The sequence below is a fragment of the Centroberyx affinis genome, unplaced genomic scaffold (genome assembly GCF_046629955.1).
Source record: "Centroberyx affinis isolate AG114_WGS23_722 - 3 ecotype Tasmania unplaced genomic scaffold, CSIRO-AGI_Caff_v1 ptg001815l_1, whole genome shotgun sequence".
Classification (NCBI taxonomy): Eukaryota; Metazoa; Chordata; class Actinopteri; order Beryciformes; family Berycidae; genus Centroberyx; species Centroberyx affinis.
The window spans coordinates 17,501-29,187 of NW_027280201.1; the positions used below are offsets into that span (position 1 = coordinate 17,501).

An 11,687-nucleotide genomic window follows, 5' to 3' on the forward strand; every position below is an offset into this window, starting at 1 on the left:
TGGAGGCGGGGCTTCACTCACCCCCCTCCCTGGGCGGGGCCTGCAGGCGGCTCCAGGGCAGCAGGTAGGTGACCTCGTTGTCCTGAGAGCTCAGCATGGGCATCGCCTTGGAGATATACTCTGAAATCCACTGAGGGTCCTGAGACAGAGCTGACCGAACACCTGCCCGAGCAGAATAACTGTCTGAGAGAGGAGGGGGGAGGAGGAGGAGGAGGAGAGGAGAGGAGAGGAGAGAAGAGGAGAGGAGATGAGAGAGGAGAGGAGAGGAGGGGAGGAGGGGAGAGGAGAGGAGGAGGAGGAGGAGGAGGAGGAGGAGGGGAGAGGAGAGGAGAGGAGAGGAGAGGAGAGGAGGAGGAGAGGAGAGGGGAAGAGAGGAGAGAGAGAAGAGAGAAGAGAAGAGCAATGAGGAGGAGAGGAGAGAAGATGAGGGGAGGAGGAGAGGGGAGAGGAGAGGGGAGGAGGAGAGAAGAGGAGAGGAGGAGAGAAGAGGAGAGGAGAGGAGATGAGGAGAGGAGAGGAGGGGAGGAGAGGGGAGAGGAGAGGGGAGGAGGAGAGAAGAGAGGAGAGGAGATGAGAGAGGAGGAGAGAGGAGAGAAGGGGAGGAGAGGACAGGAGGGGAGGCGAGGAAGAGAGGAGGAGAGGAGGGGAGGAGGAGAAGAGGAGATGAGAGAGGAGAAGAGGAGAGGAGAGGGGGAGGAGGAGAGGAGAGGAGAGAAGAGAAGAGCAGAGAGGAGGAGAGGAGAGAAGATGAGGGGAGGAGGAGAGGGGAGGAGGAGAGAAGAGGAGAGGAGGAGAGAAGAGAGGAGAGGAGATGAGAGAGGAGGAGGAGAGAGGAGAGGAGGGGAGGGGAGGAGAGGAGAGGACAGGAGGGGAGGAGAGGAGAGGAGAGAGGAGAGGAGATGAGAGAGGAGGAGAGAGGAGAGGAGGAAGGAGAGGAGGGAGGAGAGGAGAGGAGGAGAGGAGGAGAGGAGAGGAGGAGAGAGGAGAGGAGATGAGAGTAGAGGAGAGGAGAAAGGAGAGGAGGGGAGGAGAGGAGGGGAGATGAGAGAGGAGAGGAGAGGAGAGGACAGGAGGAGATGAAACTTTAAAGGTCCCATTTTATAAGAATTAAAATGTTCCTCTATTTCAACATATATGATCAAAGATTTTTTATGATCTCTCTCTCTCTCTCTCTCTCTCTCTCTCTCTCTCTCTCGCCTCACCATACTTCCAGATGTGGAAGACCTGGTTCAGGCCGCCGTACTCCACGCTCCAGTAGCCAATCAGCTGCGAGTGTGCGGTGCGGAGGTGGATCTTCTCATTGGTCAGCTTGAGGAAGGCGGCGTTCTGCTCCGGACGGATGCAGTAGGTGCGGAACTCATAGAAGGTCCCGTGTTCCTGCTGGGGACCAGTGGAGAGTCGCACCCGAGGCTGCAGAGAGGGGGGGAAACACAGAGGTGTCACTCTGCTGTCACGTCACAGGACCACGCAGTGTGCTGTCAGTCCCAACAGGGCTGCAGTCACCACAGCCACGGCAAACAGTGTATGGACTCTATCCATTCAACTTCTGTGGGCTCAGTTCTCTACCACAGTGATTCTCAACCTTTTTCATATCAAGGACCCTAATTTAGTCTACATTAGAGCCACAGACCCCCATTTGATGAGATTTTGTCTCTCGGACCCAAATCTGAGAATATTTTTATTGTCAGATATGATTTTGTCCAGAATTCCATGACTATCTGTATTGCAGGTAGAGAGATAACAGAGAAACTATGACCAAAACAGTCATTCTTCTATATTCTCTATTTGTGTTAACTTCTTGTCAATGAAATAATAGAGAAGTTTAACAATTTATCAAGTTGCTGGGGACCCCCTGGAACCCCCTCAGGGACCCCTGGTAGTCCCCGGACCCCACGTTGAGAACCACTGTTCTACCAGGTCAGTGTGCTGTGCACCTAGTTCAAAGATGAGTGATTAATGTTCAAAAACAGAGCATCTTTGGAGAAAATGAGGTGAATGCTGACACCTTGTGGCCAAAGGGAAGCACTGCATGCATTTACCTTACTACAGACCAGAGAACTGTTTATTATATATTTCTATAATATTCCTATAGTGACTGATATTGTGTCTGTTTGACTGTATTGTGAGTTTATAGTGACCTGTACTTGTTACTCTTTTTATCTAATAACCTATGGTATCAATATAATATTCCTATAATCTATATAGCCTAACTACAGAGACCTTGCTGTGATATTTGTAGGTCTATAGCATTGTTCCAAAAATTATCATAGGATTACTATAGCTAATTTTGTAAGGACAGTTCCAACTCATTTTGAACTTGCCAGTTGAATTCTCAATAAAATGACAAAATAATGTAATAACTAATGTAATATTTGGCCTGCTAATGTACAGCAGAGCCAGCGGAGGCTTCAGGTCAGTCATTACTGCACCTTTCCTATACTGGTTAGTTAATTTTAAACTGAAGGTTTTCCTATGTGAACACACAGTTCAGCCTCTGACCCGCACTCTGCTGGTCCAAAGGTCCAAAACCTCACTAGTACACACAGATAACAACATATATAGATATATATTTGTATGTGTTTGGTGTTTTGACACAGTCTGTAGGTAGTTAGATGGGTTGTTAATGAGAGTTTAGTGTGTGTGTGTGTGTGTGTGTGTGTGGTGCTGGGTGTGTATCTTACAGCAGACTGTGTGGAGAAGTGGGAGTGTGGAGTCTGTAGGTAGGGTTCAAATAATAATGGGCATATTAATAAAGGTTATTATTACTATTTCACGTGCAAAACTGCAGTAAATATTAGGATGGAGGATCAAAAGTGTGGATTCCTTGACTGTTTAGATCAGTGGATCACACCTGAAGTTTCACAATCAGGCCTGCTGCAGTCTGCTGCATAAATTAACTCAAACTACAAACTACGAAACCCCCCAAACCCTTTGAGTCAAGACCCGGACAGACTCACCTGAGCAGCGGCTGCTGTCTGCAGGATCCCCGCTGACCTCAGAACGGAGTTTCTGAGCTTCAACATGTTGCTGAAAGTGACAGAAGTGAAGAGAAGAGCAGGAAACGAGCAGCGCTAGGAAGTTATCTATGGACCAGAGATCGTCTATTATGAAGATGAATCACTCGAGTAAAAAAAAAACATGCATAGCCGTTACCATAGCGACCGCTCTACTACACACTTGGAACCGCCACTGAAAAAAAAATAGCTCTGAATAGTGACAATGTTTTGGGTTTCTTAACTCAGTTGATAATATTTTTTTTCTCACCCACAATAAAAAATGGACTGACTCCAATTTCACTACTTATCCATTAACACCAATACACTGACAGCGGGATCTGGCCTGTTTCTGGTTCTTGGAAATAGCGTCAGAGTAAGACCTCTTCATGTTTTTTCCCTCTCTGGTTGTATACACGGGAAAATCAGCGCTCCATTCTTGAAAATAACATTTTTTTTTCCATTTAGTATTTCATTATACTGTTCTCATATCAATCCTATAAATATTTCTATGTTATCGATTAGTTTTAAAGTTATTTACAAAATCATTATTCACAGTTTTGCGAAACGTAAATAAACGACGAGGTTTACGTCACGTCCGACCAGGAAGTAAACGGCTGCTACTGGCGGCTCACATGCGTTTTTTATCCAAGGTGAAGCTGTTTTCTGTTCGTTCACCCGGGTGGAGATGTACAAACTGCTGCAGCTCTCCGTGCGGGAGACGGTGCGGGGGGCGGTGTGCGGGAGGAGCTGCCGCCGGGTCAGTGTCTGTGTCCCCGGTCTGTCAGACAGGCAGAGGCCGGCGGAGCAGACAGCCACCAGGGATTCGAACCAGCAACTCTGCCGCAAGACATGGAGAACATCCTGCAGGTTTTACAGCAGCCGGAGACGGGAGAGAGAGCCGGGCTTTGGCTCCACTGTAGACCCGAACCAGGAGGAGCAGTTCGTGTTTCTGGACTGTGCAGAACCAGAACCAGAACCAGAGGACCAGAAGAACCTCCTGCCTCCCTCCGTTCCCACTGAACGGGACAGGTCAGCTCCCAGGTAGGGGCGGACTTAGTGATTTGGGGGCCCTGGGCAAAGGCAAACATGGGGCCCCCTGAATCCCAACCCTTTTTTTTTTTATTATAATTTATTCTCTCCTCCTCTTATACACTGTACAGTATTATCTGTTTTTTAATTTATCTTGTCCTGTATTTCTTATCTAATGTCTTATATACCTTCTATTTTCCACCACTTGCTAAGTTCTTTGCATCTCGCAGAAAATATGGTGCAGAGTGGCAAAGCAAAATAAGGTTAAAGTCAAGAGGCAATATTGCGCTAGAAGTTAAGTTACCATTACAGCCTGACATAAGATTAAAACATTTTTATTGTAACAAAAAGAGGGGTTCTTTTTAGTGTGTCTGTTAGTTTTAAACTGATGAGAAATATGTTTATTTAAGTTGTATTCTAGTATGAGGTGGGGCCCTCTGGCTGCTGGGGCCTAAGGAGGTCGCCTACCTTTGCCTAATGGTAAGACCGTCTCTGCTCCCAGGTAGGGATGGGACGGATGGGACAATAAACTCGTGTGTAAAATTGTCCCCCATCTCTGTCTGTCAAACAGCTGGGCGGGGCCATGTGTCCCCAAGCTCCGCCCCCATGACTCTTCTAATCTGAGCTTTTTACAGAGAAATCTGTAGCAAACAGCTCTTCTTATTCAGTAAGTTAATAGTTTCTCTTGCTGACAACTCCATCAGCAATGGCTAAGTCCAGCTGGGTGTAGTCTTCACTGTCTAACAGACCACAACTAAGCAGCTAATTTCAAGGCTGGGTATTGGCAAGGACCTCACGATACGATTGTATCACGATACATTGCGATACTCTACATAATTTACTGAAAATTTAAAAATAGAGCTGAAAATACAACTTGCTGTGTACCACCTGGGTAGTCTAATTTGTACATCACATTATATTGATAACTCAGTGGACAAATTCAGTCACAACTATTTAATTCAAAGGGATTTGAGGGAAATTTAAGGACATTTTAAATTCGTTTAAAACAGGAATAATTTTTTTTTAATGTATCGATACGAGGGCTGGAAAATCGATACAGTATCATGGAAAAAAATATTGCAATACTCGATTTTTTTTGCACAGCCCTAATTAATTTGTCTGCAAGACGCTGCAGATTGCTTGGTTGTTGTCTGTTAGACAGTGAAATTATGGAGTTGTCTCCAAGGCTGATTGTCAATATGCGTTCTGGTGCGTTCTTGTGTCCTCCATGATGTGTTTAATGTAATATCTAACCGCCGAAGCACGATTCCAAAACAAAAGAACGACAGGACGGAGGACGATTGGAAACCCAGAAGTTTCCCTGCCGAACTTCAAAATATGGAGGATGGATCGGATGGAGACAGCGCTGCAGTCCGCAGTAGCGTACTGAACTGGCCATCTGCTATTGGCTGGTCTGTAGTGTCAAGTGATGATGTCACCACCTGTTGTACTCTATAGAAGGTGACATCACAGGGCACCAAAGATCAGTCAACAGCAGATGGCCAGTTCACTACCTAAGTTTCACCATTAGGTGTCAGGCTTCAGGTTTGGGTTTGGGGTTTAGTTCCTCTTCAGTAATTCTGGAGATAATATGGTATATCCAGATAATTTTGGTCAAGATAATCATAATATGAAATGTTCCTCTGTGCTCAGGTCTGCCAGGTCAGAGTCAGAGAAGCAGCATCGAGCTCTGGAGCGTCAGCTGAAGCTTCTGAGCGCCGCCGCCCAGCAGGAGGCGGAGCCTGATGACCTCATCCAGTTCCACGACACCGACTTCCCCCTGGACCCGAGCATCGTGTCGTCGAAGAAGAAGAAGAAGGAGAAGAAAGGTTCGGGCCAGCACAAGATCTACGGCACGCCGGACGTGGACGAGCCGGTGAGCGCCACCTGCTGCTCCGGCTGCGGCGCGGCGCTGCACTGCACCGCCGCCGCCGTCCCGGGATACCTGCCGAGCGAGAAGTACAAGACGCTGCTGCGGGACGGGCGGCTCGGCAGCGCCACCTGCCAGCGCTGCTTCCTGCTGACGCATCACCGCCAGGCGCTCAGCGTCAGCATGTCGAAGGACGAGTACAGAGACGTGGTGCGGCGGATCAAGTCCCAGAAGGCTTTGGTGCTGCTGGTCGTCGACCTGCTGGACGTCCCGGACTCCGTCGTCCCCGACCTGCCGGAGCTGGTGGGGACCAACAAGCAGGTGGTGGTCCTGGGGAACAAGGTGGACCTGCTGCCCGGGGACTCGTCAGACTACCTGCGGCGGGTCAAACGGCAGCTGACTCGGTACTGCGAGGACGCCGGCCTGGGACAGCAGGTCCGGGACGTCCAGCTGATCAGCGCCAAGACGGGGTACGGCATCGAGAACCTGATCTCCAGCCTGCAGCGGGCCTGGGGGTACAAAGGAGACGTGTACCTGGTGGGGACGGCGAACGCCGGGAAGTCGACGCTCTTCAACACGCTGCTGGAGTCCGACTTCTGCAAGTCCAAAGCTACTGATGTCATCCAGAAGGCGACCATCTCCCCCTGGCCTGGTGAGGGGGTGAGGGGGGGGGGGGGGGGTCTGTTTCTCTGGTTTTAGGGGAGAGAGCGTCACACCAAACTAGAGCTGAATGACAATTCAATATTATCGTTTATCATCTTTCAGTGAATCATATGGTGATGATATGGTGATTTTGGGAAATCATGACACACAGTTCTGCTGTCTGAACTTGAGAGAAATTTATTATATCAGGATAAAACCCTTGAGATGTATCATCTCGTTTTTAAGGGGGTACCAAACAAATACTCACAAAACAAATGGAAAACAGAACAGTACAAGACACAATGATATGTAACACAAAAATGACAAAACAAACAACAAACAACCAAACAAACAACAAACTAAATAACAAAAGAAAGAGAGAAAAAAAAGAAGAGAGTTACAACCTTAGACTAGACACAATCAATAAAAAAAACGGATCAGTCTATAAATAAAGGAAATAAAGGAACAGTGAAACATAGGCAATCTGTTTTAAGATGAGAAAACAAAACATTTTTAAATAAGCGAAATGATGACAGAGAGCAGATATTTACAGGTAACTTATTCCAATCAGAAGGAGCTGATGATAACAAGCAGATTCTGAAACATTTTCTCATATCAATCGGTCGGCTGAATGGATGTGTCGCTCAGCAGCAGACGGATCCTGTAGTGACTTCATGGCTCGGTGTCCTACAGGCTCCTCAGTGTTTCCTCTCAGCAGTTACAGTATGAAACAGAGGAACATTTTAACAGTCGAGTCCAGAGCAGAAAGGGGCTTGTTGTCTCTCAGACGTCAGACCGACCCGGGACAGAGACTCCAACTGGACGGAGAACAGACTCTTTGTGTTGGTCAGTCGCTGCTGTCAGAGCAGCCGGGCTCAACCTAAACACACACATTTCTAACATGAAAACTTGCTGTCATGTTGTTAATCTTTGTGATGAAATGTGTTTTATAACAAAAATATTTTACGCTTCCTACAACGATTAATCGAGTGAAACGGCCTCAAAACAGAAACTCGAACCATGTCTTGTGTCAGAGTTCAGCGCTGGGTGAGGAGAGGCAGCATGGCTTCATTCCTGGGCGTCATGAGGTGAAGATTATGCAAAGCGCTCAGATCAGTTTGTCTCTTTGTCCTGACAGACTGAGGAAAGTGTTTTCTGTGTGGAGGCAGAGGGTTCAGACTGTGGAGTGTTAGTGGAGGTGAAAAGTTCAGGGAGGAAGAAGAGATGAAGTTACAGTTTCTCCTTTTGCTATGAAACACAGTCTGCTGTATGCAATATAAAACATAATCTAAATTACTAGTTTATTTATTTTGATGTGGACAATGCAAATGAACATAGTGCATAAGTACATTTACTCAAGTACCTGTACTTAAGTACAGTTTTGAGGTACTTGTACTTTACTTGAGTATTTCCATTTTATGCTACTCTGTACTTATACTCCACTACATTTTAGAGGGAAATATTGTACTTTTTACTCCATTACATTTATTTCACAGCTATAGTTACTAGTTACTTTTCAGATCAATATTTTATATTTAAAACATTTGATCACCTTTATAAAATAACTATAAAATAGCATTGTTATAGATTAGACTACCCTAAAGTATAGCTAAATTGTTAAGATTAGCTTCACGTTGACAACTTTAAAATGCTGCTTACATGTACATGTATGTCAATAAATCAGTATTAATATTCCAATAATTTATGAAAAATATAACTCTCTAAATGGGGACAGTTTGCATAATGAGTACGTTTACTTTGATACTCTAAGTACATTTTGCTGCCAATACTTATGTACTTTTACTTCAGTAAGATTTTGAATGAAGGACTTTTACTTGTAATGGAGTATCTTTACATTGTTGTATTGATACTTTTACTGCAGTAAAACATCTCAGTACTTCTTCCACCACTGCTATTAGCATTTATATTTTAGGATTTTAGTCTCACACAGAGAGACTTAGGGTGAAGTATGTCAGGTATCGGTCATCCTGAGTTGTTGTTGTTCAGCTCTGAGCAGCCTGTCTGTATGAAGGCGGGTGGAGAGGTTGAGGGTTCGATTCCCACCGGAGCCAACCTGCTAAAAATACCTGAGTGCTGCAGTGAAGCCTCTGAGCTGCTGTCTGACTCACAGCACAGAACAGCTGCTGTATTTTTAGACTCTCAGGATTTTATTGGCTTCTAAAAACAGTCACAAGCTTTCTGTCAGGAGGAAACCTCACTTCTCCAACCTGAGAGACACAGTGACCACGTGTTTAGGAAAATATGTAGTGATGATAATAATAACAATAATAATAATAATAATAATAATAATAATAATAATAATAATGATAATAACTTTATTTATTCAGCACCTTTAAAAACAGAGTTTCCAAAGTGCTTTGACAGTCAAAATAAAAGCAGAAAACTCAAAATGAATTTAAAAAGCAGTGGAACAGTGAGACAGGAGTTAAATGAAGAGAAGAGGAGAGAGGAGGAGAAAAACATTCAAGAAAATACCAACCATAAGATAAAAAACCAAAATAAACAGTAAGGAAAAAAGAAGATAAAATATGATAAAATTAAGATAAAGAGATGACATGTCATATAAGTAAGTCTAAAAAAAATAAATGGGTTTTAAGAAGTGATTTAAATGTCACTGATTCTGTCAGACTGAACCAGAGTCTGATCCAGAGTCTGATTCTGAACCAGAGTCTGATCCTGAACCGGAGTCTGATCCAGAGTCTGATTCTGAACCAGAGTTTGATCCCGAACCAGAGTCTGAACCAGAGTCTGATTCTGAACCAGAGTCTGATTCTGAACCAGAGTCTGATCCAGAGTCTGATCCAGAGTCTGATCCAGAGTCTGATCCTGAACCAGAGTCTGTTCCTGAACCAGTCTGATCCTGAACCAGACTGTTCCTGAACCAGTCTGATCCGGACCGGTCTCTTCCTGGTCCTGCTCCTCCTCCGGTTGAAAAGGTCAAAGTTAATGAATATTCTGATCTGGCCTAGATTCCATGATGAACCGCATCGCTGCTGAAGACGACGCCTATTATTAAGTCTCCGGATCTGAAGGGAGGAGGATTAATATTTAGAGGCAGTCAAAGGTCAGCGGAGATAAACAACGAGACGGAGAGGAGAGGAGGGGAGGGGAGAGGAGAGGAGAGGAGGGGAGAGGAGAGGAGAGGAGAGGAGAGGAGAGGAGAGGAGAGGAGGGGAGAGGAGAGGAGAGGAGAGGAGAAGAGAGGAGAGGAGAGGAGAGGAGAGGAGAGGAGAGGAGAGGAGAGGAGAGGAGAGGAGAGGAGGGGAGAGGAGAGGAGAGGAGAGGAGAGGAGAGGAGAGGAGGGGAGGAGAGAGGAGAGGAGAGGAGGGGAGAGGAGAGGAGAGGAGAGGAGGGGAGAGGAGAGGAGAGGAGAGGAGAGGAGAGGAGAGGAGAGCAAAGGAGAGGAGAGGAGAGGAGGGGAGAGGAGAGGAGAGGAGAGGAGGGGAGAGGAGAGGAGAGGAGAGGAGAGGAGAGGAGAGGAGGGGATGGGAGAGGAGAGGAGAGGAGAGGAGTGGAGAGGAGAGGAGGGGAGAGGAGAGGAGAGGAGAGGAGGGGATGGGAGAGGAGAGGAGAGGAGAGGAGTGGAGAGGAGAGGAGAGGAGAGGATGGGAGAGGAGAGGAGAGGAGAGGAGAGGAGAGGAGGGGAGAGGAGAGGAGGGGAGAGGAGAGAGGAGAGGAAACGAGAGGAGAGGAGAGGAGGGGAGGAGAGAGGAGAGGAGAGGAGAGGAGAGGAGAGGAGAGAAGGAGAGAGGAGAGGAGAGGAGAGGAGAGGAGAGGAGAGGAGAGGAGAGGAGAGGAGAGGAGGAGAGGGAGGAGAGGAGAGGAGAGGAGAGGAGAGGAGAGGAGAGGGGAGGAGAGGAGAGGAGAGGAGAGGAGAGGAGAGGAGGGAGAGGAGAGGAGAGGAGAGGAGAGGAGAGGAGAGGAGGGGAGGAGAGAGGAGAGGAGAGGAGAGGAGAGCAGAGGAGAGGAGAGGAGAGGAGAGGAGAGGAGGGGAGAGCAGAGGAGAGGAGAGGAGAGGAGAGGAGAGGAGAGGAGAGGAGAGGAGGGGAGGAGCGCTTCCTGCTGACGAGGCGTTTCCAGCCACATTAAATCAAGCTGTTCTGCAGGTCAGCTTGATGATCAATGAAATCAGCTGAACCATTTGTTTCTACCGGCCGAGCCGCTTTGCCATTTTTTTTTTTTTATTACTGGAGAGCGGGAGAGAGACTCAGCGGCCCGACCTGCATCCGCATCCTGCTCAGGCATTCTGGGTAATACCACAGAGCCGGAGCGTACGTGAAGCGCAGCACGAGGCGGGGCGGTCTGACGGTCTGACGGTCTAAAGGTCTGAAGGTCTGACGGGAAGCGGATCAGAGCAGGAAGCTGTCGGTCGGAGGTGTGAATCTGAAGCTGCAGGTTTATCTGAAGCTGCAGGTTTATCTGAAGCTGCAGGTTTATCTGAAGCTGCAGGTTTATCTGAAGCTGCAGGTTTATCTGAAGCTGCAGGTTTATCTGTCGCCATCAGAAGCAGAAACTCAGTTCACACCGTCAGCCTGAGCATGAGGACAGAGATGTGAAAACACAACTTCACCTCCACAGCTCCCTTCTCTTCTCTTCTCTTCTCTTCTCTTCTCTTCTCTTCTCTTCTCTTCTCTTCTCTTCTCTTCTCTTCTCAGATATTTGGCATTTAAAGGAGATTTTTATCAGTTTCTTTAATGCTGCGTTCAAGTCTTGTTGGATTTACGGTAAATCCGACCTGACGACTGGGAACAAGCCGCTCACGTTGCCCAGTGATGATTACAACCAGGATATGTGGGAATGTTCAGGAGCTGCAGAAGTGTTTCAAACAGGCAGCAAACATGGCAGTGATGTCAGAGTCCAAGAAAATAAAAACCAGTTACATTCACACAAATACAATCAACGCTACTTAAGAAAAGCGAGCGCTGTCTGCTGCAGTTTGTTAACGGCCGATTTTAAATTAAGAAATAAAAAATATTACGGATTCAACTCGAGTTAAACACAGAAACGTTTCCAAGATCTAATAAACTGATCTGTCAGTATGATGTGAATCCAGAGTCAGTGGGTCTGAACCTGTGACCTCCAGGTCATAAACGAGTCATTTTAACCTCCAGGTCACAACAGTATAGATC

The 11,687-nt window shown here is 46.8% G+C and overlaps 2 protein-coding genes across 2 annotated transcripts in view; one reads left to right on the plus strand and one right to left on the minus strand.

Moving 5' to 3' along the window:
- nipsnap3a (nipsnap homolog 3A (C. elegans)) overlaps positions 1-3,049 on the minus strand; it is a 6,968-nt gene extending 3,919 nt beyond the window's left edge. The window contains exons 1-3 of the mRNA XM_071529629.1: positions 2,958-3,049; positions 1,203-1,410; positions 22-183 (exon numbers count right to left, since the gene is read on the minus strand). Of these exons, the coding sequence (XP_071385730.1) occupies positions 22-183; positions 1,203-1,410; positions 2,958-3,023 (436 nt within the window). The 5' untranslated portion in view covers positions 3,024-3,049. The remainder of the gene's footprint in view (positions 1-21; positions 184-1,202; positions 1,411-2,957) is intronic.
- Positions 3,050-3,647: 598 nt separating this feature from the next.
- LOC139652523 (nitric oxide-associated protein 1) lies at positions 3,648-9,438 on the plus strand. Its single transcript, XM_071529627.1, has 3 exons — positions 3,648-4,037; positions 5,679-6,555; positions 9,196-9,438. Exons 1-3 carry the CDS (start codon positions 3,682-3,684, stop codon positions 9,436-9,438), a joined length of 1,476 nt encoding a protein of 491 aa, XP_071385728.1. The 5' UTR covers positions 3,648-3,681.
- The last annotated feature ends 2,249 nt before the right edge of the window (positions 9,439-11,687 follow it).